Source organism: Quercus suber, unplaced genomic scaffold, assembly GCF_002906115.3.
Source record: "Quercus suber isolate HL8 unplaced genomic scaffold, Cork oak 2.0 scaffold_345, whole genome shotgun sequence".
Taxonomy (NCBI): domain Eukaryota; kingdom Viridiplantae; phylum Streptophyta; class Magnoliopsida; order Fagales; family Fagaceae; genus Quercus; species Quercus suber.
The window spans coordinates 100,325-120,809 of NW_027069797.1; the positions used below are offsets into that span (position 1 = coordinate 100,325).

The following is a 20,485-nucleotide window of genomic DNA, read 5'->3' on the forward strand; positions in this document are numbered from 1 at the left end:
TTTTGGTTTTTTTTTTTTTTTTTTTTTTTTTGCTGCTGTGGAGTGGTGGTGGTGGTGGTTGTGGTTGTGGCTGTGGTGGTGGCTGTGCCTATGGCTGATGGTAGAGTGGTTGTGACCGGCTCAGTGTATATTTTTTTTTGGAATGAGATATATTATTTTATTGTAGCGGTTATATTATTTTATTATGCTGTTTATATTATTTTATTATATTGAAAGTTAAAATAAATCCACTACTGTAGCATATGTGTAGATAAAATAGATAAAGTAATTTTTTATGTAGTTAAATAGTTAAAATTTTACCTACACTACTGTAAATATTCTAACTCTTTTTTTTATATGCAATGATGCTAAAGATATTTTTAGCGGTGTGGTGAAGCTAAAGATATTTTTTGTTTTTTTAGTACCGCTATTGCTAGGGCCTAGTGCTGTTAACACATTTTCCACTTTAAAAAGACGTGAGAGAGAGAGAGAGAGAGAGAGAGAGAGAGAGAGAGAGAGACAGCTCAGACATGGCAAAAGATTCAGACTATGGTGCGTTCATGGAGAAGTTCGTTCTACAACCAAGCCCATCAGCCCATGAGCTTCCTTTGAGTGGACTCACCTTTGCCGTTAAAGACTTGTCAGTCCTAATATACACTCTTTCACTTTTATTAGTTTTCAGTTATACTATCTATCACTCATCTTTGTCCTCCAAAAATTCAAAGTTTTCGTACTTGCTTTCTTTTGCTTTTAACTACTGGGCTTTATCCAATTTTTTATTTTGAAGTGTGTTGGTGCGTGATAAATCATGCACAGTAAAATTCAGAGTGAGATAGCCTTTTATGAATCTTAAGAGTATTCTCATCAGCCGTTACATAAAAAATGTCATTTTGACACATCAAAAGCCTACTTTACTATTTTACAACACCATTTTACAACATCTCATTTATCAAATGTTCTATTTTTCAATACAATAGATTAAAATAATATATCCATCACATTAAAATACCATTAAAAAAAAAACTTCAAACGGTTTCTCCCTATCATTCAAACGGCACAAACTCACATCATCATCGTCATCTTCAACCACCTCTGCAACAACAACATCAACCAGAAAAATTGCTGCGGCCACAATCACCAGAAAAACCAGAAAATTTGGCCACTGTTACGGCCACAATCACCAGGAAAAACCAGAAAAGTTGCTGCAGCCACAATCACCAGGAAAAAAAAAAAAAAACCCCACAACCACCAAATTCAACCCACAACCGCCGCCGGATCCACCACCAAATCACAATCACCAAAACAGAAAAACAAAGACAAAAACAGATGAAACTCATACCCAAATCTCGTACCCGAACCCACCCACCGCCATAACCCACAACCCATGAAACTCATACCCAAATCTCATACCCATCCCACATCTCACACCCACAACCCGATTAACCTACCACCATCAACCAAAATCAGCCAACCACCAACAATCAAAACAACCAACCATCAAAAAAGAGAGAGAGAGAGATCGACGAGATCGGCGATGAAGATGGCTCGTGGTAGCCATTACAGTGACCGGCGATGACGATGGCTCGTGGTAGCCATTACAGTGAACGGCGATGACGATCGGAGAGATCGGCGCAGTGAGCACAGAGATAATACAGGGAGAAGAGAGGAACCGGTGAGAGAGGAGAAAAGAAAAAAATGAAGAGAATGAAGAGAGAGGAGACAGAAAAGTGAATAAAAAACAATAAAAAAAATTTCGCCACATCTGTCCGTACCGTCTCATATTTGAGACGGTACTGTAGCAATGTGGTATAATTTTTAGAATTTGGAACACCTGATAAAGCCTTATTTTTGTGTTTGGTGTGGTAAATGTGCCAAATATTTGGCATTTGGCACATTTACCATGCCTGATGAGGATGCTACTGGGTTTAAGCCATGCTATTTTGAAGTTTGTGTATCTATATTCTTCAATTGTGTGTGCAAGCTTCTGCATCAATGTCATCTATTGTTTGTGATTTTGTGTGTTTTTTGTGTGTGGATAACCATATCAGCAATTGGTTTATTTTTTTTGGTCTGCAGATTTTGTGTGTGTGTATTAGATTTGTATTTTAAGTTTTTTATTTGGAAACAGATATGATGTGGATGGATATGTGACTGGGTTTGGAAATCCTGACTGGGCAAGGACTCATCCGGCTGCCACGTCGACAGCCCCAGCCGTTTTGTCAGTCTTAAGGGCAGGTGCTACATGTATTGGTAAAACTATCATGGATGAAATGGCATACAGGTTAGTATTGAAAATATCATTAACTTGATTACCATCAATTAACCTTTTTTTTTTTTTTTTTTTTGGGAATTGATAACAATCCAATTCAAGATTATCAACATGTCTCTATGTATAACATATAGTGTAAACAAATTTTTTCACATGGAAAATGGCATGAAATATGATACTGAAAAAATACATGTCTGCCTAGTTTCTAATTGCTTACTAAATAGTTGAGGCCTCACTTAGTTATTCATATTGAAAAAAAAAGGGCCCTTTAATATTTATATCATAGTTGTTGGCAATATCAATGAAGGGACCGCATATTTTTCACAGTATAGCAGGAGAAAATATACATTATGGCACACCTAGAAATCCATGTGCGCCTGATCGGATACCTGGAGGATCTTCCAGTGGATCAGCTGTTGCTGTAGCCGCAAAGCTTGTTGATTTTGCCTTAGGCGAGTTTCTTACGTGGACAATTTTTACGTTTCTTGGATTTTCCTCAACAAATTTAAACAAAAAGTTCTTTCTATCATAGGAAGTGACACTGGAGGAAGTGTAAGAGTACCTGCATCATACTGTGGAATTCTTGGCTTTCGGCCTTCACATGATGTCGTTTCTACAACTGGAGTTATTCCTATGGCACAGAGTTTTGATAGCATGGGTAAGGAACTGACCATTTGATGGCTTGATTTGAAATTTCTAAACTTAATATTGTGTATATCTAAAACAAATTCAACTCTGCACCTGAAAGGTACGGCCATATGGTGATGATATTGTTGACATTGGTACATTGGTTTAGACAATGATGCAACAAGAAACTTCTGTTTTTTGAGTTTTTCCTCAATATCTAATGACCAAAATTGCTGCTATTTTGTTTGATAGTGTGATTAGTGATTCCTCATCTATAAGGTCCTTTTAATGGCATACATTTTTTTCTAACACCAATTTCTCATCCAGGATGGTTTGCTAGGGATCCTGTGATTTTGAACAGAGTTGGACGAGTACTAATGCAATTACCTGATGTGGATCCTGTCAACCCCTCCCAGATAATTATTGCTGAAGATTGTTTCCAGCTTTCAGCCATTCCAAGTGATCGTCTTACTGAACCGCTTTTAAAATCAGTGAACAAGCTCTTTGGAGGTTAGTGCATTGACCATATAAATTGTTGGTTGTATAATTCTGTATGTGGGACGAGTTCACACATCATATAGATTTGAAATAATTCAATCTTGTTTCGTTAGAATTTTAATTACAAAAGCCCTGTCTAGAGTGGATTTATGCAGTATCACCCTAAAAATGATGATAATTTACTAGAGTGTCTCCTTAATCATGTGGCGAATGAGACCTCTCAAATGCTACAAAGAGAAAGAGAGAAAGCTTAGATCTTTATCAATTTTATGCCATACAGTATTTTTTCATTGTTTTTCTGTTTCCAAACACATCCATGTTTACACAAGTATTTTTTTCACTGAATGAGATGTCGCATCATGCTTTTCACAAATAATGCAGGTGATCTTGTAAAGCATGCAATCCTTGGGGACTATGTCAAGGAAAAAGTTCCAAGTTTAAAACAATTTATGACTGAGGAAACTGCAGATCAAGAGAACAATATACCATCTTTGGTAGCCCTTTCAAGTGCCAGGCAGCTGCTTCAAAGGTGCTGATTTTCACTATCTTAATTGATTCAAACGACTTGAATGATAACTGTAATATTGGTGTTTATCTTTCTAGATGAAAATACTGTTCTTATATAAACATTGGCTCCTGAACTTACTAATTTTGCAAAGCTTAGGTATGAATTCAAGAAAAACCATGGTGAATGGGTCAGTACTGTCAAACCTGATTTGGGTCCTGGAATATCAGAAACGATATGGAAAGCCGTTAGGACAACAGATGAAAATGTGGATGTGTGTCACTCTGTAAGGACTGAACTACATGCTGCTCTTAATGCTCTTCTTGGGGTAATCTCTCTTTTCCTATGCTGCTGAATGTTTAAACAAAGCTAGGATCGTCTATATGGAAATCCCATAATCCCACAATTATTTAAAAAAAAAAAAAAAAGTTTGGTGCTGAATATGTGATCGTGGATGTGTCTATGAGACGACAATATGCGCTTGTATGCCTCTATAGGACACACCCTCATCTTCCATAAAGAGAAACACCCTTGAGGCAAAAGAGGCACTAAAAAGTAAAAGATAATTTGTATGCATTAAAAATTAATTTCTACACTTAGACATTTGTTCTTTTAATCTTTTTATCTTATAAACACATCTCAATCAAATTCTCTCTAATTCAAATTTTAGAACTAGGAGTGATGTGATTGCAGTTGTTCAGTCTATTTAGCTTCAATTTATTTATGTGTGAAACACAATTTGAAAAAGAAAAAGGAAAGTGTTTTCATGTTATTGACACAAACAAGATGGAATATCAGGCCTATTTCTTGGAAATGCATCCCAAAGTGAAAGTGAAATTATTTTCTTATCTCTCTCTCTCTCTCTCTCTCTCTCTCTCTCTCTCTCTGTGTGTTGTGAGGCATGACATTCCTACTTTTTCCTTGTTTGTTTTAAGACCTTTGAAAAAGCACATAATTTTTTTTCTGCATATCTACAGGTGAGCATGCCACTAGGGCTGTATGATAATCTTCCTGTGGCAATTTCCTTGTTGGCGAAGCATGGCTCAGATGGGATCCTGCTTAATCTTGTTGAGTCTCTATACAAAAATATCCAAGAAGAGGTTGGCATCGCTGAGAAAAAGGTTTACTGAAATCTCTCTCCCTAATGTTTTAATGTAAGTGTTAGATCCTACTCAAAGATAATAAATTGGGATAGGGCTTTCTGCTTGCACTTTGTGTTAGGATTAATGCCCTTAAATTCTATTGTATGATTCTATATATGATATTATGTATGACTTAATGTTGTGATTAATAAAGTTGTTTTATTATTATCTAAAATAATGATAACTTGAATATTTTGACATTATCATATAATCCATGAGATGCATAGTATGTGATTTATGTAATTTAGTCACAAGTTCTTTGTAAATTCAGAATTTTAGTTTGTAGTCGGTGATGAAATTGGGCATTTCATCTACGAAGACTATAACATATCAACTAAGATGATTTGTCTTGATCATGAAAGCGAAGACTTCTAGTTGATATGTTTTAAGATTTATTATTCTTCTAACGACTGTCAAATCTATATATATCTAAAAGCTGAAGCGTAGCATATATTATTGCTATGCTCCAATTTAGCCACATCAGCGTCTACCTCATTATCATTTTCTTTTCAATTTCCTATAATTGTTTTTAATATTTATTTTTTATTTTATTTTAATATTTACACTTTTTCAACCTTTTTCCACCCTTACCTTTTCATCTCCCCACTACCCTCTACATAAATATTATTCTTCTTCTTTTCATCTCTCCACTACCTTCTACATAAATATTATTCTTCTTCTTTCTCTACACCTTCCTTTATTTTCTCTCTTCTTATTTACACTCTCTTACTATAAATTTGTAACTATCTATTCCATTCTATGCATGGTTTTCTCTCACAGAAAAAAGGTTCTCTCTCTTGCTCTCTCGCTCTCAATTTTTTGATGAATTTTTTATAAATTCTTCTATTTATGCCAAATTACTAATCTTTGGGAATCCTTTCTCTTATTTTTCTCACTTAATTTATTTGGGTAGTTTGCCGGAATTCAAAAAAAGGTTCTCTCTCTCTTTCTCTCTCAATGTTTTGATGAATTTTTTTTATACATTCTTCTATTTATGCCAAATTACTAATCTTTAGGAATTCTTTATTTCTTATTTCTTTTTCTTTTTTCTATACTAGAATCATTATGCTCATTTTCTCACTTAATTTAATCAGGTAGTTTGCCAGAATTCAAGTAATACCAGACAATAAGGAATTTTACGGCATTGAAGATCGCCTAAATATATACCAGCCAAAAGCTGAAAGTCAACAAATTAGTGGAGCTATGATTAAGCTTCAAACAGGATTGATGGTATTGCCAATGTTCTTTAATTAGCATCCTTATTTCTATTTCTCTATATATGTTTCCTAGAATTAGAATTAGTCCCATTTTTACACTTATTTTTTAAAATCTTTTTATCTCTACAAATATATCATTTTAATTTTTTTTTTTTTTTGTGTATTTCATTAATATTTTTTAAGGTGAATTTTATTCTTCTAACTTTGTTGTAGTGTGTTACATTTGTTTAATATACAACTCATCTCTTAAGGAATAAGGACATTATCATAATAATAAAAAATCGTCACAAAATTACAATGTTAACTTAACCAAAATTAAAATAAAACTAAAGAAATAAAAATAGATTCTATAATAATTTATTAGTCAACAAACTGGTAGGCATATTCAAATTCCTATTTCCAAAAACAACTAAGTATTAATCCAAACCAAAATTCAATCAAAATTATAAAAGGGAAAGAAAAGACTTTTTGATGGGAAATTAAAAAAACACAATACAAAAACACATATTAAAAAAAAAAAACCATCAATTTTAATTAGAGTTACGAGAAAAAACAAAAAAAATTTATGTGCAATTGTTCTCTTTATTGGTATTTATTGTTATATATATTTTATTTTTACTTTTTTGTTTCTTCTCATCTTATGTTATTCAACATTTAAATTCAATCACATCTTTCACATCACTAAATTATTTATATTCTCTCTCTCTCTCTCTCTCTCTCTCTCTCTCTCTCTCTCTCTCTCTTTAATAATTAAACATGGAATGTTTTATTTAAATTCAAATCAATAAAATTATCCTTAAAAAATTGTACTTTTTTTTTTTTTTAACATTTACTCTTTGTCCAAGCTTTTTCCTTATCTTTATCTTTTCATCTCCCCACTACCTTAATATCACTATTCATCTCCCCATGTCTTCCATATCATTAAATTATTTATATTTTTCTCTCCTTTTTATTTAAAAAAATTAAAAATTAAAAATTTTACTTAAATTCAATAAATAAAAGTGTCATCATAAAGTGGAGTAATATTAGGGATAGACTCATTCTCAAACTCAATATATCAAAGGAAAAATATAATACAAAACAAATGCCAATTGGGAAACCCTAAATGAAAATAATAATAATAATAATAAGGATATCAAACCAAATATAATATAAAGAATAGTTATGGATATACTAACTTAAGGGTAGCAAAATTAAATGAAAAAAAAAAAAGAAAAAAAAAACTGCAATGCATATTTAATGCAATAAAATCATCATTAAATTTTGGAAATCAGTAGGTTGCTTATGGAGAGAGAGAGAGATGGTAAAGAAAAAAAAATGTCAATTAGTAACTATTAATTGGAAAACAAAGAGGTTGTAAGGAGAAGTAAAAATAAAAGATAAATATGACCAATATGGAGAACATTAAAAACTTTATAGTGCAATAAAATCAATTGTTACATTCACTTAAAAAATTGAATCAATAATAAAACACAATCATAGCAATATATTTAAACTTAAAACTAATCAAACTCTAATTCATAAATAAAAGGAGATTTTCTCATGTAATAATAGAAATTACATAAGAAATAAAGTTAGAAAATTTTGAAATCCTTTTTTTGACATTTCATTTAACTTTATATATATGTGTGTGTGTGTGTGTGTGTGTGTGTGTGTGTGTGTGTTTATATATATATATATATATATAATCTTCATACACAATTACATTTAAAAATCTAATAAATTAAACGATGCTACATCTCATTTGACACATCTGTTATGAAAATCATTAGCCAGTAAATATATAATAATAGTAAAAAACGTTATAAATGAAATTATGAAAAAAAAAAGTGATAAAACTAATTAGCTACTATCATTATGAAGTAGTAGTCTATGATTTTACACATATAAAGAAGTGGAATATATAAAGTTTACTTAAGGTATATGTAAAGATTCACATTAAAAGAAAGATATGTAAAGGTTAAAAAAAATGTATATTCTATAAATAAATAAAAAGGTATATGTAAGGTTTTTATTAACTTAAAAGAAAATGAAAAATCAATTATTAACAACAACGACAACAACAACAATAATAATAATATAGGGGTAATTACATTCCCATTCCTTGAGGTTTGAGGAAATGACACTCTACCCCAAACTTGAAAGGAAAAAATATTTTCATCATTTACATTTGTTTGATCAAACTTTGTGAAATTAATATTAAATTATTGTGTACTAATTTGATTGTGCTTAAGGTAGGTTCCAAAATTATCCTTAATTTTAAAATTAAATTCTCTTATTTTAAAATTTTAAATTAAAGCGTATTTCAAAATATTAAGTAGTGTCTTTTGCTTTTTTCTTCCCCCCTTTTCTTTTCCCAATGAGTTATGGAGAGATTTGTCATTTCAAATGTTTTGGTATTTTATAAATTTGTATTTTAATTCTAAAGTTATGAGAAGTGTCTTTACTAACCATGGTTAAACATTTATAAATAGATTCTTAAATAAATATAAAATATTCTGTTATTAATATGAATGGGAGAGTGTTATTACTTATTACCTCAAATATATTTAATAAGATCATTTTAAAAAAAAATTATCTCGCGCAATGCGCGGGTCTGCGACTAGTGAATAATAAATCTCACGACTTCTATTTACATGAACTCTTAATCCTTAGAGAATAATGAACCTAGTCATAAAGTCTAGGTTGCTTTGATTTTGATATATTAGGAGTGAGATTTAAAGTCATGATCAAAACCTCAATATGTTGAACAACCACATTTGTGTTGATGGAACATATATTCTCAAAATAGAATTCATGGTCTCTTAACGAAGATATAAAATATTCCCTTGAGATAAGTTTAATAGGTTTGGTTATTCAGAATGTTAGGCCTAACTACTTTAGTAAGAAGTTACTAAAGTATATATTTATGAAATTGGATTTCATAAATATATGATGAATAACTTAAAGGATTAAACCAGGTACTCAAAGATTAAAATATAGTAATCTACAAAGTGGCAGTCTATATTAATGACTTTATATTACTACGAATATTTAATGAAGAGTTTGTATGTACAATAAAGTCTTGGGATATAATTTATTAATAATGCCTAGAATGCAATTATATTTATATAGTGGTATTAAATATAATTAATAGTAACTTTAAACTTGTCAAAAGTTGACAGAAAAGCCAAAGGCCCATTGGAACTGGAGTCTTATTTGTTCCCTTTGATCCCACTTCAAGCCACATATTAAAGCCCAATTGGAAAGGCCCAAAAGGCTAGCCCAATTGGAAAGGCCCAAAAGACTAGCCCAATTAGATAATTAGTTACAAAGAGAGAAACATACAGAATTTTGTAAGAGAATGAAATGATTTGTATGTGAGTGTTGGACACTCTCTAATTCTTCCTTGAACACATTCATAGAAATTAATTGAGAGACTACACTTCTTGTGTATAAGTGGAATTAGAGTGAAGATTAAAAGTGTTCTCAAGAATATCTGATCTTTGGTTTTGAATTTCACCGCATCAAGGTATATTTTCTTATTTTTATATTCTAAAATTTACATAGTACGTGTTATTAATTGCGAATGAAGTAGATCTGTTAATTTTCCGCTGCGTATGTTTTGTATGCGATAAAACATGTGTTTTCCATCACTTTGGTGCCACAAGGCCATTTAATCCCAAAACACTTTAATTCTCCAAGTGACTCTGAATTGTAACTAATTACTACTTGATCATCGTCAATATATTGTGCTATTTCCAACTCAATGGATTATACTTCATAGCCGGACGTCTCTCCAGTTTTATCTTCAGTTTGAGACAATCAAGGAATTTTGCGCTAGATATACCTTTCTATAATATATTTAGGTTTAAAACAATTACTTATCACAGTTTATAATTTAATACTGGAGATTAGATGGTATAACTTGGACAAAGATTGGAGGCATTGAATAAGATGGCTAGTATTGACAACTTTGTATGCTGTTGATGTATCTAAAAACGAACTCATGTTTATGTAAACATAAAGCAGTCACATCCAGGATGATTCCTCCCTGTTGCTTTGATCTGGTGATAGTTTCCCAGGAGATGAGATGTATGTGTTTTTGATGCTCAGTGTCTCCCCAAAAATAATTTCTAAGGGCTTGTTGCAATGCGGTCCATTACATTGGCAGGAATTAAGTGGTTTCCATGTGGTAGTTTTGCATTGGCGAAAGAACTGATTTGATGAGTGTTTTGTCTTACCATCCATGGATAAGAGTCTGTGTTGTCATACCCGAATTCGATGAGTGTTTTCTCCTTGTTTTATTTATATTTTTTTTTTGTGTGGCCACCTTATCATAGATGGAGGATACCCCTGCATGATTGAAACATCTGAAACTGTGGATGTGGTTGCTCTAAAAAATCCTTGTTCACATCTCAATCTTTGCCCTCTCATTCTTTTCATTTTGAAATGCCAAGGTATTGTTTACAGCCTGAAATAGCGAAAGGGCAGTAAGGGCAGTCTCTATTGCACATACTGTGTGCAAATAAACAATGTCCAAATACACTTAAAAACGTGTGTTTTTCCGAAGAGTAAGATCTTTCAACTTTTTCTTACCACACATTTTTTCGAAATAGTCGCCAATCAAATTATGAATTACGTAGGCATGCTTATACTTTTTTGTATTTTCAATTAAAATATTTAGAGTTCAATTCACCCCAACCCTAATTATTAACGTATTAAAATGACCCTTACCAATGTTTTTAAGTGTAATTGTTGTATCATGTATGTATTGGAGACTCTACACTATTATATTTGTAAAATCCAATCTGACAAGGAAATAACTAAATGAAGAAGATTTGAAATGGGGTAGATTTTAGTTTAACAAACTTTTTAATTATAGTAAAATACAGTTAACATCTTTGGTATTTTAGTTAATGCCAGTCAAGTTTAAGACTTTTTAAAATTGACAAATTTGATCTCTAATCACTGTGAGAAAGAAGAGAAAATGAGTAACGTTTGAGTGACTAAGAGCATTCACATCCGATTTCTACAAAAAATTTCATTTTGTTATCTTAAAAACTACTTCATCATTTATACCATACTATTTTACAATACACTCAACATCTTAATTTTTATTTTCCTATTCAACTCATTAAAATAATATAATCCAAGCTTGCTACAATGCTACAGTGGCATCCTACCTAATAAAATATAATAAACATTATACAATTTTTGCTACAGTGCCATCCTACATTTAGGATGGCGTTGTAGCACAATTGTAAAAAAAAATTTCAATAACAAGACCGGGTAATGTGAGTTTTGGGGGATTAATTGCTAAATTTCACCTACATATGACATACGAGAGACCCAATACTAATACTCTAAGTATCTATTTGGATAGAGCATTTCTCTCCCAAGTCTGCATTTGCGTTTTTTAGTGGCCCCATAGTAATGTTTACGGTGAATAACACACTATTAAAATTTGCTATAGTGTCCTAAGCCATATAGTTAGCCTAAACCTTTTGTACTTTTGTTTATTTAAATATACCTATTCTACCTTTTTTCAATTCCAAAAAAAAAAGTTTGTTACAGTATTTTTATTTTAAAAATTATTTTGTTACAGTATTTTTAATAATAAATTTTTAATTTTCAAAAAAATAAGCAATATCTAAATAGAATTTAGGAACTAAATCAATCAGTTTTGGACTACATTAGTCCAAACCTCACAATGTTTGCTATATTTTACCCTTTTAATTTTATATTTTAAGTTAAAATAAAAAATTCTATTCTATTATAATTACTTGGCAACATTTTCCACTTTAAAAAGATGTGAGAGAGAGAGAGAGAGAGACAGAGACAGAGACGGAGAGCTCAGACATGGCAAAAGATTCAGACTATGGTGCATTCATGGAGAAGTTCGTTCTACAACCAAGCCCATCAGCCCATGAGCTTCCATTGAATTCACTCACCTTTGCTGTTAAAGACATGTCAGTCCTAATATACACTCTTTCACTTTTATTAGTTTTCAGTTATACTATTTATCAATCATCTTTGTCCTTCAAAAATTCAAAGCTTTCGTACTCGTTTTCTTTTGCTTTTAACTTCTGGGTTTTCTCCAATTTTTTTATTTTGAAGTGTGTTGGTGCGTGAAAATCATGTGCAGTAATATTCAGAGTGAGATAGTCTTTTATGAATTTTAACTATTGGGTTTAAGCCATGCTCTTTTGAAGTTTGAAGTTTGAAGTTTGTGTATCTATATTCTTCAATTGTGTGTGCAAGCTTCTGCAATAATGTCATTTTGTGTGTGTTGATAACAATATCAGCAATTGTTTTTTTTTTTTTTTCGGTCTGCAGATTGTGTCTGTGTGTGTATTAGATTTGTCTTTTAAGTTTTTTATTTGGAAACAGATATGATGTGGATGGATATGTGACTGGGTTTGGAAATCCTGACTGGGCAAGGACTCATCCGGCTGCCACGTCGACAGCGCCAGCCGTTTTGTCAGTCTTAAGGGCAGGTGCTACATGTATTGGTAAAACTGTCATGGATGAAATGGCATACAGGTTAGTATTGAAAATATCAATAACTTGATTACCATCTATTAACTTTTTTTTTTTTTTTTTTTAAAAAAAAAAAAAAAAAAAAAACTAATAATGCATATTTAATGTCATAGAATCATCATCAAATTTTGGAAAACAATAGGTTGCCAAGAGAGAGAGAGAGAGATGGTATAGAAAAAAACCAATACAAAGTAATAAAGAGTAGATAAAGAAAAAAACAAACAAACATCAATTAGTAATCGTAGATTGGAAAACAAAGAGGTTGTAAGGAGAAGTAAAAAATAAAATAGAGATTACCGTGTAGAGAATATTAAAAACTTTACAATGTAGTAACATAAACTGTTAAATTCACTTAAAAAATTAAATCAACAATCAACAATTAAATACAATCATAGTACTAAATTTAAATTTAAAACTAATTAAACTCTAACGATGGAAACCATATTAATCATAACTAAAAAAGAGACGTTCTCTGATAGTAGTAGAAATTACATAAGAAATAAAGTTAGAAAATTTAAAAATCCATTTTTTGACATTTCATTTAACCTTATTTATAATATATATATATATATATATAATTTTCATCCACTATTACTTTCAAAAATCTAATGAACAATGCTACCTCTCATTTATCGTCTTTGTTATGCAAATCATCCATTAGTAAATATATGATAATGGTAAGAAAGCGTTACAAATGAGATTTATAAAATTAATTAGCCACTATTATTATGGAGTAGTAGTCTATAATTTTACACATCCAAAAAAGTGGAATATATAGAATTTTCTTAAAGGTATGTGTAAAGATTCACTATATATGTGTGTGTGTGTGTGTGTGTGTGTGTATAAAGGTAGAAAAAGGTATATTTAAGGCTTTTATTAACTTAAAAACTAATGAAAAACCAGTTGTTAATAAATAAAATTATAGTATTAATAAAATATTTAATAATACTATCCTAAAAAAATTATCATGCGCAAAGCGCAGATATGCAACTAGTACACTATAAAACGTGTGTTTTTCCAAAGGGTAAGATCTTTCAACTTTTTCTTACCACACGTTTTTCGAAATAGTCGCCAATCAAATTATGAATTACGAAAGCATGCTTATACTTTTTTGTATTTTCAACTAAAATATTTAGAGTTCAATTCACCCCAACCCTAATTATTAATGTATTAAAATGACCCATACCAATGTTCTTTAGTGTAACTGTTGTATCATGTATGTATTGTAGACTGTACACTATTATATTTGTAAAATCCAAACTGACAAGGAAATAACTAAATGAAGAAGATTTGAAATGGGGTAGATTTAGTTTAACAAACTTCTTAATTATAGTAAAATACAGTTAACATCTTTAGTATTTGAGTTAATGTCACTCAAGTTTAAGACTTTTTAAAATTGACCAATTTGATCTCTAATCATTATGAGAAAGAAGAGAAAATGAGTAACATTTGAGGAACTAAGAACATTCACATCCAATTCTACAAAAAATTTCATTTTACCATTTCAAAAACTACTTTATCATTTTACTATACTATTTTACAAAACATCTAATATCCCAACTTTTATTTTCCTATTCAACTCATTAAAATAATATAATCCAAACTTGCTACAATGCTACACTACTGTTCACGGAGCCACAACTTGTGAAAAACGCACTATTAAAATTTGCTATAATGTCCTGAGCCATACAGTTAGCCTACACCTTTTGTACTTTTGTTCATTTAAATATACCTATTTTATCTTTTTCCGGTCCCAAAAAAAAAAAAAAGTTTTCTACAGTGTTTTTATTTTAAAAATTATTTTGTTGTAATATTTTTAATAATAAATTTTTAGTTTTTAGGCAAATAAACGATATCCAAACATAATTTCAAAACTAAATCAATCAGTTTTGGACTACATTAGTCCAACCCTCACAATGTTTACTATATTTTACCCTTTTAATTTTATATTTTAAGTTAAAATAAAAAATTCTATTCTATTATAATTACTTGGCAACATTTTCCACTTTAAAAAGATGTGAGACAGAGAGAGAGAGAGACAGAGAGACAGAGAGCTCAGACATGGCAAAAGATTCAGACTATGGTGCATTCATGGAGAAGTTCGTTCTACAACCAAGCCCATCAGCCCATGAGCTTCCTTTGAATTCACTCACCTTTGCTGTTAAAGACATGTCAGTCCTAACATACACTCTTTCACTTTTATTAGTTTTCAGTTATACTATTTATCAATCATCTTTGTCCTCCAAAAATTCAAAGCTTTCGTACTTGTTTTCTTTTGCTTTTAACTACTGGGTTTTCTCCAATTTTTATTTATTTTGAAGTGTGTTGGTGCGTGAAAATCATGTGCAGTATTATTCAGAGTGAGATAGTCTTTTATGAATTTTAACTATTGGGTTTAAGCCATGCTCTTTTGAAGTTTGAAGTTTGTGTATCTATATTCTTCAATTGTGTGTGCAAGCTTCTGCATCAATGTCATTTTGTGTGTGTGGATAACAATATCAGCAATTGTTTTTTTTTTTTTTTTTGGTCTGCAGATTGTGTCTGTGTGTGTATTAGATTTGTCTTTTAAGTTTTTTATTTGGAAACAGATATGATGTGGATGGATATGTGACTGGTTTGGAAATCCTGACTGGGCAAGGACTCATCCGGCTGCCACGTCGACAGCGCCAGCCGTTTTGTCAGTCTTAAGGGCAGGTGCTACATGTATTGGTAAAACTGTCATGGATGAAATGGCATACAGGTTAGTATTGAAAATATCAATAACTTGATTACAATCTATTAACTTTTTTTTTTTTTTGGAATTGATAACAATTCAATTCAAGATTATCAACATGTCTCTATGTATAACATATAGTCTAAACAAATTTTTTCACATGGAAAATGACATGAAATATGATACTGAAAAAAGACAGTCTGCCTAGTTTCTAATAGCTTACTAAATAGTTGAGGCCTCACTTAGTTATTCATCTTGAAAAAAAAAAGGCCCTTTTATATTCGCATCATAGTTGTTGGGCATATCAATGAAGGACAGCATATTTTTCACAGTATAAATGGAGAAAATATACATTATGGCACACCAGAAATCCATGTGCTCCTGATCGGGTACCCGGAGGATCTTCCAGTGGATCTGCTGTTGCTGTAGGCGCAAAGCTTGTTGATTTTGCCTTAGGCGAGTTTCTTTCATGGACAATTTTTATGTTTCTTGGATTTTCCTCAATAAATTTAAACAAAAAGTGCTTTCTATCATAGGAACTGACACTGGAGGAAGTGTAAGAGTACCTGCATCATACTGTGGAATTCTTGGCTTTCGGCCTTCACATGATGTCATTCCTACAACTGGCGTTATTCCTATGGCACAGAGTTTTGATAGCATGGGTAAGGAGCTGAAGCTAATCGATGGCTTGATTTGAAATGTCTAAACTTAAAATTGTGTATATCTGAAACAAATTCAACTCTGCACCTGAAAGGTATGGCCATATGGTGATGATATTGTTGACATTGGTACATTGGTTTAGACAATGATGCAACAAGAAACTTCTGTTTTTTGACTTTTTCCTTAATGTCTCAAGACCAAAATTGCTGCTATTTTGTATAATAGTGTGATTAGTGATTCCTTATCTATTTGGTCCTTTTAATGACATACACTTTTTTTTTAACACCAATTTCTCATCCAGGATGGTTTGCTAGGGATCCTGTGATTTTGAACATAGTTGGACGAGTACTACTGCAATTACCTGATGTGGATCCTGTCAACCCCTCTCAGATAATTATTGCTGAGGATTGTTTCCAGCTTTCAGCCATTCCAAGTGATCATGTTACTGAACCACTTTTTAAATCAGTGAGCAAGCTCTTTGGAGGTTAGTGCATAGACCATATAAATTTGTTGTTTGTATAGTTCTATATGTGGGATGAGTTCATACATCATATAGATTTGAAATAATTCAATCTAGTTTCCTTAGAATTTTAATTACAAAAGCACCGTCTATAGTGGATTTATGCAGTATCACCCTGAAAAAGATGGCAATTAACTAGAGTGTCTCCTTAGTCATGTGGTGAATGAGACCTCTCAAATGCTACAAAGAGAAAGAGAGAAAGCTTAGATCTTTATAAATTTTATGTCATAGAGTAATATTTCATTGTTTTTCTGTTTCCAAACACATCCATGGTTGCACAAGTATTTTTTTTTCACTGAATGAGATATCGCATCATGCTTTTCACAAATAATGCAGGTGATCTTGTAAAGCATGCAATCCTTGGGGACTATGTCAAGGAAAAAGTTCCGAGTTTAAAACAATTTATGACTAAGGAAAATGCAGATCAAGAGTACAATATACCATCTTTGGCAGCCCTTTCAAGTGTCATGCGGCTGCTTCAAAGGTGCTGATTGTCACTATCTCAATTGATTCAAACAACTTGAATGATAACTGTGATATTGGTGTGGATCTTTCTAGATGAAAATACTGTTCTTATATAAACATTGGCTCCTGAACTTGCTAATTTTGCAAAGCATAGGTATGAATTCAAGAAAAACCATGGTGAATGGGTCAGCACTGTGAAACCTGATTTGGGTCCTGGAATATCAGAAAGGGTATGGGAAGCCATTAGGACAACAGATGAAAATGTGGATGTCTGTCACTCTGTAAAGACTGAACTACGTGCTGCTCTTAATGCTCTTCTTGGGGTACTCTCTCTTTCTATGCTGCTGAATGCTTCAACAAAACTAGGATTGTCTACATGGAAATCCCATAATCCCACAATTATTATTTTTTTAAATAAGTTTGGAGCTTAATATGTGATCGTGGATGTGTCTATGAGATGACAATATGTGCTTGTATGCATGCACGTATGCCTCTATAGGACACACCCTCATCTTCCTAAAGAGAAACACCCTTAAGGCAAAAGAGGCACTAAAAAGTCAAAGATAATTTGTATGCATTAAAAATTAAGCTCTACACGCAAACATTTGTTCTTTTTATCTTATAAACACATCTCAATCAAATTCTTTCTAATTCAAATTTTAGAAGTAGGAGTGATGTGATTGCAGTTGTTCAATCTATTTAGCTTCAATTTATTTATGTGTGAAACACAATTTGAAAAAGAAAAAAAGGAAAGTGTTTTCATGCTATTGACAAAAACAAGATGGTATATCAGGCCTATTTCTTGGAAATGCATCCCAAAGTGAAAGTGAAATTATTTTCTTCAAGAATTACAGATTGTTTTAAACAAATTACATATATTTCTTTTTAAAAATTAAAAAAAAGAATATATATATATATATATGGTGTTTTCCATTGCGGTTTTAGTACAAGTACTACTGGAGTTTAAAATTTTTGAAAAGTGGTGAGGATAGTGAAAGTTGCATAAAGTTATGACATGTTTGCATTTCAAAATTGAGTAAATTTTAGGAAGTATAGAGCACCATATCTGCATCTCTTTTCTTTTTCTCTCACAAACAACCTATAGCAGCAAAAGAAAGTGGTATCATCTCTGATAAATGAATTCAACTTTCCACTAGCTTGAGTTACTCTTCTGGATGATGATTTTTCAGGATTGTGGTGTCCTGGCAATTCCCACAGTTCCAGGGCCTCCACCAAAACTACAATGTGATCCAATTCCATTAGAAGCTTTTCGTGCCAAGGCTTTTAGCTTGCTATCAATTGCTGGAGTATCCGGATTCTGCCAAGTTCTCTCTCTCTCTCTCTCTCTCTCTCTCTCTCTCTCTCTCTCTCTCTCTATGTGTGTGTGTGTGTGTGTGTGTGTTGTGAGGCATGTTCTTACTTTTTCCTTGTTTGTTTTAAAACCTTTGGAAAACCACATAAGTTTGTTTCTGCATATCTACAGGTGAGTATACCACTAGGGCTCTATGATAATCTTCCTGTGGCAATTTCCTTGTTGGCAAAACATGGTTCAGATGGGTTCCTGCTTAATCTTGTTGAGTCTCTGTACAAAAATATCCAAGAAGAGATTGGCATTGCTGAGAAAAAGGGTTACTGAATTCTCTCTCCCTAATGTTTTATTGTAAGTGTTACATCCTACTCAAAAATATAAAATTGGGATAGGGTTTTCTGCTTGCACTTTTGTGCCACACAGGCCATTTAATCCCAAAACATTTTAATTCTCCAAGTAACTCTGAAATGTAACTAATAACTACTTGATCATCGTCAGTATATTGTGCTATTTCCAACTCAATGGATTAAACTTCATAGCCAGAACTTTCTCCAGATTATCTTCAGTTTGAGACAATCAAGGAATTTTGCACTAGATATACTTTTTGATAATAGATTTAGGTTTGGAACAATTACTTAACCCAGTTTGTAATTTAATGCTGGAGGTTAGATAGTATAACATGGACAAAGATTGGAGCCACTGAATAAGACGGCCAGTAATGACAACTCTGTATGCTGTTGATGTATCTAAAAACTAACTCATGCTTATACATAAAGCAGTCACATCCAGGATGATTTCTCCCTGTTGCTTTGATCTGGTGATAGTTTCCCAGGAGATGAGATGTATGTGTTTTTGAAGCTGTCTCCCCAAAAAAATTTGTAAGGACTTGTTGCAATGCGGTCCACTACATTGGCAGGAATTAAGGTGGCTTGCATGTGGTAGTTTAGCCATGGCAAAAGAACTGATTTGATGAGCGTTAGTCTACCAGCCATGGATAAGCGTCTGTGTTGCCATTCAAGCGGTGATACAGTCTAATAAAGGGATGAATGAGGTACCAAGTTTCTTGGAAGTGATGAGGGGTAGACCTAAATATTTTCCTAACACACAAGCAATTTACACAACATTGTGTGTAACATGATAGTATGTAATAGACATTGCTCAAGAATAAATAGGTAGGGTGATAATGGGTCATCGCGACAAACTCTGAAAGTTGTGAAGGGAGAGCTAGCTTTACCATTCCGTAACACCGAGATGGAGGAAGAGGTTAGAGAAGCCACGATAAGATCAATAGTTTGTGGTGGGAATTGGAAGAATTGTAAGGTATATTCTATGAAGGGCCACTCAAGGTCATCGTAAGCTTTTTCCAAGTATTTTGGCAGCTATGAGGCCCTTTTGTCCTTTTTTTTTTGATAATCTTCAATATTATTCAAAGAAAGGTAAACTACATAGCACTACAGCCAACCTCACAGGCGGTCCTTAAGACCAATGGAAGACTGAGTTTATTGAAACAAAAGAACAAAAGGACTCACAGAGAATTAAGGGAGAGTTTGGCAGTTGTATGAGCAGCGTTGTTACAAACTCTTTTGACCCAACAAAAACTACAACTAATAAAAGACTCTTTAAAACTTAAGATGATATTGATGATATTGCTAATGGTCCAGTCAGGAGTGTATAGGGTGGAGGAGAGTGGATCAAGGCGGTTTTTTGCGTCACCTTCAAAAATGACATGACTCAATTTTTCAGCTTGAGCGAGTTGGACTGCCCAAAGGATGGAGTGAGCTTCGGCTTGGATGGGGGAGCAATGAGGAAGAATTCTGGTCCATAGCTTAATGACTCGGCCTTGTTCATCCCTGGCTATCATTGCTAGAGCATAGCTGTGGTTTGCAATGGCTGCATCAACGTTGAGCTTAGTGTATCCTTGGGGTGGTGGGTGCCATTTGGGACAAGGGTGCGACGCCTTGTTTTAGGTGTGCCTATGCTCATTCTAAGAGAAGAGTATTCGGCCTCATTTTGTCCTTGTTTCCTCTAAATAAGATAAATCGTTTCTTGGACAATGATT

The 20,485-nt window shown here is 32.4% G+C and overlaps 2 protein-coding genes across 2 annotated transcripts; both read left to right on the forward strand.

Annotated features, from left to right (window-relative positions):
• Positions 1 to 418: 418 nt before the first annotated feature.
• LOC111997556 (amidase 1) lies at positions 419 to 6,232 on the forward strand. The gene is made up of 9 exons (XM_065759872.1): positions 419 to 619; positions 2,108 to 2,260; positions 2,576 to 2,704; positions 2,785 to 2,906; positions 3,203 to 3,385; positions 3,755 to 3,902; positions 4,038 to 4,206; positions 4,856 to 4,999; positions 6,115 to 6,232. Exons 1-9 carry the CDS (start codon positions 510 to 512, stop codon positions 6,148 to 6,150), a joined length of 1,194 nt encoding a protein of 397 aa, XP_065615944.1. The 5' UTR covers positions 419 to 509; the 3' UTR covers positions 6,151 to 6,232.
• A 5,792-nt stretch (positions 6,233 to 12,024) lies between these two features.
• Positions 12,025 to 18,948, forward strand: LOC112006914 (amidase 1). The gene is given in 10 exon segments (XM_024039228.2): positions 12,025 to 12,188; positions 12,610 to 12,762; positions 15,805 to 15,836; positions 15,839 to 15,928; positions 16,009 to 16,134; positions 16,434 to 16,616; positions 16,989 to 17,136; positions 17,272 to 17,440; positions 18,308 to 18,442; positions 18,601 to 18,948. Coding segments are annotated over 10 exon segments (1,299 nt in total). The 5' UTR covers positions 12,025 to 12,078; the 3' UTR covers positions 18,754 to 18,948.
• The last annotated feature ends 1,537 nt before the right edge of the window (positions 18,949 to 20,485 follow it).